At 41.6% G+C, this 7963-nt stretch overlaps 1 protein-coding gene across 1 annotated transcript in view; it reads left to right on the top strand.

The window, feature by feature from the left end:
* HSPA4 (heat shock protein family A (Hsp70) member 4) overlaps positions 1-7912 on the top strand; it is a 13675-nt gene extending 5763 nt beyond the window's left edge. Inside the window, exons 7-17 of the mRNA XM_026858101.1 lie at positions 263-414; positions 1361-1467; positions 1787-1920; positions 2384-2565; positions 2964-3053; positions 3564-3716; positions 4221-4346; positions 5362-5469; positions 5780-5899; positions 6287-6448; positions 6707-7912. Coding sequence (XP_026713902.1) covers positions 263-414; positions 1361-1467; positions 1787-1920; positions 2384-2565; positions 2964-3053; positions 3564-3716; positions 4221-4346; positions 5362-5469; positions 5780-5899; positions 6287-6448; positions 6707-6901 — 1529 coding nt within the window. The 3' untranslated portion in view covers positions 6902-7912. The remainder of the gene's footprint in view (positions 1-262; positions 415-1360; positions 1468-1786; positions 1921-2383; positions 2566-2963; positions 3054-3563; positions 3717-4220; positions 4347-5361; positions 5470-5779; positions 5900-6286; positions 6449-6706) is intronic.
* The last annotated feature ends 51 nt before the right edge of the window (positions 7913-7963 follow it).

The following is a 7963-nucleotide window of genomic DNA, read 5'->3' as shown; positions in this document are numbered from 1 at the left end:
AGAGACCCCCCCCCCCCCCAACCTTCCTTTGGGTGTTGACAGAACGGACAGATGGATTTAGCACAGCTAACAATTTCTTGCTTAGCGGTCGCGAGCTTTTTAAAACTTTCTCACACAAGCTAAGATCTGAAGTTCTTAGTGCTTAGAAACACGAGAAACAGCTTAAAATAACAGTTGGTCTAGTGAAACTTTTGGTTGACAATGTCAGCATATTAATGTGAAACATTTAATCTATAAAAACTAATGTCTGACTCCTTTCTAGAGTTAAAGAAGGAGGATATTTATGCAGTAGAGATAATTGGTGGTACCACAAGAATCCCTGCTGTTAAAGAGAAGATCAGTAAATTTTTTGGCAAAGAAGTCAGTACCACTTTGAATGCAGATGAGGCTGTTGCTCGAGGTTGTGCACTGCAGGTAAAAAGTGCTGTTTGTTTTAGCTGTGAGTATTTTTCACTGAAATCTGTGAATATTTGAGCCAGAGTCTGCAGGTAATGGGAGAGATACTTCATGTGTATCACAGAATAGATAAGCTTCGAGGGAGCAGTTAGAAGAAAGGAAAATAGCAGCTTTAAGGGGTTGCTCTGTGGTGTTTGTCTAAGCCGGATCAGTGTAGCGTGTTGAAGTGAACTGCGTACTCTGCTTCTGCTGTGCCTGGAAGCTGGGACTGATAAAGCTCGTGGTGTTTTCACTTCAAGGCTCCTTTGGGTGCCTAGATGAAACAGGGGGGGGAAAAAGATTTTTATAGAACTACTGATAAACAGTGATTGCTTGAAAACTGAAAGATTAGGTTCTTGCTAATGGAAATCTGACTTCAGCTGGGACCAGTCACTGCTGAAAGGCTTAAGCAGTAGTAAATACTCTATAGTTACTAGTGCTGCTATCTTTTAAATGCATTTTAACTTCGCTCTGATCATCTCGAGTCTCTCTTCAGATGTTTAATATGTGCTTACAGTTCTATCGGTGGTACAAACTAGCTATTGGAATCTGCTTAAAAAGATAATTTTGTGTTATGATACACAAAACCCCTGGTACTATGTCACTCCAGAGAGTAACTTTGAGGTGTTTTCTTATCTTGGCACCAAAACCAACTCAGTAGCTTAACCATAGCAAACCAGACAACACAATGACTCCAAAACTCATGTATTTCCACTTTCAGTGTGATCAGATCATGGCACCCTCCTGAAAAGGCCACGTAGGAGCTGCAAGTGCTTATTACACAGGTTCCAAGTCCACCAGTATTGGTCTCCTTTCAGCTAGAGTAAATCTACATATTAAGCAGCATAAATAGCTACTTGCTAAATTAAACTACCGTTCACCTGAAGTTTGAATGTTTGTAATATGGCTCTTGTGCTCTTTTCAGTGTGCTATTTTATCCCCGGCGTTCAAAGTGAGAGAATTTTCTATCACAGATTTGATACCGTATCCTATTTCCTTACGATGGAATTCACCAGCAGAGGAAGGGTTAAGGTAAAAAAAACCAACTTCTTGCACAATTACTAAATGATGACAAGTAAATAACACTTCTAGAGCAGTGCCCATCTGACAACTCGAATTTTGATACTTTTTCTGAAGTTAATGACAGTAGGAAACAGAAGCAAGGATGGGTGGCACTTGAGCACTTCCTACATGGCTATTGGTCTTGCTTTAACCTAAAAGGTTAGGAGTCTGTTTTGTCACCTCTTAGAGAAGCTTTTCCTTAAGGTAGAAGAGTATCTAGAAAAGTTTCATTAACTGTCTCGGGTGCATCATCCCACAGACCAAACAAATGCTCTGTTTTGTCTTACAGTGACTGCGAGGTCTTTCCCAAGAACCATGCTGCTCCATTTTCTAAGGTCCTCACATTCTACAGAAAGGAACCTTTTACTCTCGAGGCCTACTACAGTTCTCCCAAGGAGCTGCCTTACCCAGATCCTGCTATAGGTTAAGACCATTTTGTTGCTTCAAGCTTTATTAAGCCTTGTACATGTTTCAGGACTACTCTGACTAACTCTGTAGTCTGGAAAGTGCAAGTCACTACAAATGCTTAGGGACAGGTTTCCAAAGTCATGGATCTACAGTAAAATGATTGGGGTAACATGAAGTTCATGGACAAACAGGCTAAATAAAAAGCATCCTGATGTGGGAGCAAATTTGAAAGGCACCTGCTCAGCACTGTGCAGTCTTACTTTGATACAAGTAACACCAGTTTTTACAGCATACTGCAGAGAATTTCTGATAGCTGTGTGTCCTAGCATTGCTGAGTAAAAAATTGAATCGTTGGACTCGTAGAATTTGATACCCTCTGAGTGCGTTGCAGTGATCCATTGTCAGCAACAGTCAGGTTTTTCTTTCAGTGATTACATCAATAAAATGGTAATTTTTTTTTCTCTCTGGGACTGTTTAGCTCACTTCTTGGTTCAGAAGGTCACTCCTCAAACAGATGGATCCAGTTCGAAAGTGAAAGTCAAAGTTAGAGTCAATATCCACGGCATCTTCAGTGTTTCAAGTGCATCTTTAGTGGAGGTTCATAAATCTGATGAGAATGAAGAGCCTATGGAAACAGATCAGCATGCAAAAGAGGAAGAGGTAATAGACTTCATTGCTTTTGGCGACTTAGAAAACCAGTGAAGTGCAGTTGGCCAAGTTCTGGGAAAGTTCCAAGCCTTGTGTGAGGATTTAGTAAACGTATCCAGCAACTAAAATACAAAGATGTGATTAAGCACTAATTGAAGTGTGTTACACCAGTGACAGATCTGTCAGGGCTGTGAGGTATAGATGAAATTCTTCATTGTGCTAGGAGTGTTGCTTGCCTAAGCAGAGGCTAGAAGCTTATAATTTATGGACTGAGGCTCTACTTGGGTTTTTGTTCCATTTCTTGTGCCTAAAGAGCGTTAGGTGTAAGTGAAGTAATCAGCCTAAGAACTGAAGCAGTGATCTGTATGTGCATCCTTTAATTAATGTCAACTTGGATTTCTGAATTTCAGAAGATGCAAGTAGACCAGGAAGAGCAACAAAAGACTGAAGAACAACAGCAGGCCCAACCTGAAAATAAGGCAGAGTCTGAAGAAATGGAGGTAACATGAACATCTGAGACTTCTATTGTTTTGTAGGATACTTCCAGAAGATTCATGAGAATATGTAGTGTGTGAGAGCATCTGCTGCCTTTGGCAGCTCCGGATGCTGAATTTTGATTGGAATCTATTGGTGGTCTGTGTTGTGATTAGAGCTTTTCAAGTACACAAATTGTGTGGAAATCACAGACCTCAAGTGACCTAGTACTGATAAAATGGGTGAACTCTCCTCTTTGTGGAAGAAATAAGTTACTGAAAAATAAATTACTAAATACTAGTAGAGTGGCCTGCTGGAAGCACCATCATCCCCGTGGATGTATACTCTGTGCCCAGAAAAGGGCAGAAATTCCATTAATAATCTCTGACTTCAGCAGCTGAAGTGTCAGTGACAGGTAATACGTAGTTCTGATGTTGAGGTGCACTGACTCAGTAATACTTTTTCTACTGTAAATCCTGAATACTTGAACTGTCTGGTGATGCTGTGTTCACTTCGAATGTATTTGTTCAATGCAGACTTCTCAGGCTGAGTCAAAAGACAAGAAAGTGGATCAGCCACCTCAAGCCAAGAAGGCTAAAGTCAAGACTACCACAGTGGACCTCCCCATTGAGAACCAGCTGGTGTGGCAGATAGGGAAAGACATGCTGAACTTGTTCATTGAGAACGAGGTAAGCTCTCACTTGCCCAAGCTAAAAATGTCGCTAGTCAATCCCCAGAAATGTTGTTGTTCATTAAACATGGTTAATGGGTAAGGGTGGTCAAGAAAAATGCAAAGGAAGAAAACACGCAGTTTTTCTGAGGTGAGCAGTGCCCCGTGGAGCCGAGATCCATTCTTCCTGTGAACACTGACTTACTGAGGAGGTGTTCTGGAGGAAGGCTGGTTCACAGGGTGATTACTTCCAAACTCCCCTGCAGTTAGAAGGTATTCAGTGGCTGCTGCCATCAGGGTGAAGGTTCCTCAGCTGGAGCAAGATTGTTCCACCCTGTATTGGATATTTCCCCCCTCCCAAACTGAAATTAGGCTTTATTCCTGTGCTGTGTTTAGAACAAGTCTGTAAACCATGGAATTTCAAAATCTTTGGTCAAATGTCAGCTTTTGCTAACAAGGTATCCTGGTGATAAATGTTAAATAACTGGCTCTTCAGCCAACTAACGTGACAACTTGTTCACAGGGTAAAATGATAATGCAGGATAAACTGGAGAAAGAGAGGAATGATGCCAAGAATGCAGTGGAAGAGTACGTGTATGATATGAGAGACAAACTCTGCAGTGTTTATGAGAAATTCGTTAGTGAAGATGTAAGTATTGCTGGCTTGGTTGTCTCCTAATGTATTTTGTTACAATCAGCAGTTGTATTTTACTAACCTTTGACCCGTATCAGATACTCTGTTTACTTAGACTGTATTTTCAGGCTGTAAATTTGGAGAGGTAGCTTTTAATCTCTCTGCTTGTGAAGATAAACTTCTCAATGTGGCCCAAGTACAAGCAGATGGTGCTCGGGATATATTGTGTGTTCTTCTCTGAAACAGTTGTAGCAATTAAGATCTAATCAGAGCGTGTGTTTTCAGACTGAAACAGGCTAGGAGCACTTGCACACTAAAGTCATTTTAAGGCAACCTATTCTATTTTGGCTCTTTGTCAATATTTAGGAATAGTTTAAAAAAAAAAAAAAATAAAGAACAGCCCTACCTAGGAACAGGGTAGGTGGAATTAGTTTGACTAAATGTGGGTACCTGTATCTGTACAGGTTGCCTAAAAATCTCTTGGTAGTATTAATTAGCTTTCCCTGTTGTACTAAAGGAGCTTGGTGTGTAATTAATGTAATTGTATGTTAGAGGACTATGTTAGTCAGACAGATCACTCCAGCTCCTGCCTGGATCTGCACTGATGGCACTGGGAGCCTTGCCAGCAGGGTGTGGGCAGAGCCTCTGTACCTCCATCAGAGCTGAAACTGGGACGAGTCAAGTGGGATTCATGGCACCTCTGCCAAAGATCGGTTTAGCTTTTCTCAGGCTTGCTCGTACAGTGATGATGAAAATGTGAAGAAAAATTTAAAAGGGGGAAAAAAACAGGCTTTTATGCAACAGTATTGACTGGTGGGTGTCTAGATGGTTCTTCCTTAGGCCTGGTCTCCACCATGAAGCAACACTGAAGAATATCTTATTTTTCACTAAAATAAGATGAAGTGTTTCAGAGAGAGTACTTTACATTCTAAAAATGTAACCCTTCCAGAAAGGTTCCAAGCATCCTTTAATGCTATCTGCCATCTCATAAGAGTTACCTCACCTACCTATTTTGTATGGATTGCTTCAGGATCGGAATAGCTTCACGCTGAAGCTGGAAGATACAGAAAACTGGCTTTATGAAGATGGTGAAGACCAACCCAAACAAGTTTACATTGATAAACTGATGGAGTTGAAGGTAAGTGGTTCTTTCATTCCCCCTGGAATTTGCTGAATCTAGAGAACTTTGATCAAGCAGGGAGCTGTGTTAGGTCGTCTGATTCAGAGCTCAGCCCTGGTAACAAACGTCTTAATCTTCTCATCAAGGACACGAGGAGCAGAGCCCCAAGGGCCCTGTGACAATATGAGGTTGAGGGACACTCAGACTTTCCTGTGAGTGGAGGGAAGAGCGAAAGTTCCACAGGAGTTCAGAAATGTGGATGTACCCTGTGAGATCTTGCAGGATCTTAGTGCGGTGCTGTATTGTCTTTATCTGTATTTTGTTTCAGACTCTGGGTCAACCTATTCAGGCAAGATTTCAGGAATCGGAGGAAAGACCAAAAGCATTTGAGGACTTAGGGAAGCAAATTCAACAGTACATGAAAACTGTTCATGCATTCAAAGCAAAGGTATTTGGATACTTCATTTCTAGTAAATGCGGAAAAGTGATAGAAATCTTTCCCGAATCTTAAGGTCCTTTTAAACAAAAAGCTGGTACAACCTCCTGCCGAGATTGAGTTCTTTATACTTCCCGTATTTTCAGAACGGAATGTTGGTTTGAAAACCTGACGGTCTTAAGCAGGTGCTTAATTCCTCATGGAGGGGAAAATACCAGCAGCAGTAGAACTCTGGCTCTCTGGTTGGAGCTGTGGGTGATCAGTTTAATTGCTCTGCTAACCAGCCTTCTGGCTAAATGCTCTTTCTAGTATTTTGGAGCTAAAAGTTTGAAGAGCTAAGCATGCAGTTTAGCTGTTCCAAACATACCTGCGCAGCTACTACTCATCTGGCTGTTTCAGGATGAACAATACGACCATCTAGATGAAGCAGATGTAGCGAAAGTGGAGAAGAGCGCGAACGAAGCTATGGAGTGGATGAACAATAAACTTAATCTACAGAACAAGAGAAGTCTTACTTTGGACCCGGTTATCAAAGCTAAAGATATACAAGCTAAAACTAAAGTAAGTCTTTTGTGGAAATACAGTGAATTAGGCAGAACTTTTCTTGGCCTGGTTGTGCTTAGAGGAGAACTCTGAGGTGAGAAATCTGTGCTAGAAGGACAGTGATGGGTATTAACCTGTTAAATGTGTGCTGGAACATCAGCTCTTGCCTTGAGCAACCTTCTGGTGGTGCCAAAAGTTAGATTTGGGCAGCAGGTTGAAGTATGACTGGTGGTAGATAAAAACATTTCTAACTGTTCTATTTCTCCGTTTTTCTAGGAATTGACAAGTATCTGTAATCCTATAGTCACCAAACCCAAACCCAAAGTGGAACTCCCCAAGGAGGAGCAGAAACCGACCGAACCCAACGGACCAGTAGAAGGGCAGGGGGAGGCCAACAGCGAGTGCCCCCAGGGTGAGCAGAGTGCTGCCCCCCCCCCAGACAAGAAGCTTCCAGAAATGGACATTGACTGAATTTTTGGCACTTGTTTATATTATTGCAAACTCCAATAAAGCTTTAAGTTGTCGACTTTGTATGTTCTGAATACAAACTGAAGCAAGTGAATACCGCAGCACTCTTAGTAACTTTTGGAGAGGTTTGGTCAATGCATCAAGTCAGAAACACTTAGGTAGCTAATCCCTTGGTCAAATAAGCAGTATTTCCTGCTGTTATGATTGTATTTAGAAGTTTTGGTGATATTACTAGACCTACAGAAACAGCCCTAAGCTGGTTCTCCATTTTTAAATGTCAATCTTTAAATTGTGCTCTCGCACTACTTTCAAAGTCTAACTTGGCTCACTCCGCTTTCCCCTGAGGACTGTGTTACCCCATCGCTGCTGGGGCTGCAGGAAGCCCAGAGCCTGTTGCAGCCCAATCTTTCATCTGCTCACCTGCATCTAGCCCTTAATTTAGTGTTAATGCACTACTCTAGATTTTACTTTGAGTTACACAAGGTTTGCAAGGCAGGGTCTATAGTATCTAGGCGGGGAAGTGCGGAGGGTCAGCCCTGACTCAGAATCCTTTACAAAAAAGGGGCAACTGTCAGACTAAGACTGTGCTCACAGACACACACGTTTAGTCCTGGCCAACTCCCCAGCTAATTAAACCATGTAAACTTTTTTGTCTCTAGTTCAATTAGCTGGTTGTAGAAAGAATGGATACTGGTATTTCAGCTGCCTGCACTGAGAGTTGAACTTTTTCTGAAGGGGGTATGCTTGCTTCCACGAGGCCTTTGTTTGGAATGCTTGGGCTTTTGTTTTGTTTGGTTGTTTGTTTTGTTTGTTGGTTTTTGGGTTTTTTTTTTTCCCCAGGAAAAAGACCTGACCCATTTGGCATTTCTTTTTTTCTATGAGCTTTATACAATGATTTGCTTCTAGTACTGATTGTCATTAAATTTGCGAACATGAATTTGTACGTGTTTCAAATCCAAAGCTGCAACACCCGTTCAGATATTGCAAGAAATAAATGCACTGGATTCTACTGGATCATCTTCTCCACCTGTTGATTGCAAGGAAAATTAAAACTGGGGGGGGGGT

The sequence above is a fragment of the Athene cunicularia genome (assembly GCF_003259725.1).
Source record: "Athene cunicularia isolate RWA chromosome 13 unlocalized genomic scaffold, athCun1 chr13_part1, whole genome shotgun sequence".
NCBI classification, from domain to species: domain Eukaryota; kingdom Metazoa; phylum Chordata; class Aves; order Strigiformes; family Strigidae; genus Athene; species Athene cunicularia.
This window is presented reverse-complemented; position numbering and strand designations above follow the sequence as displayed.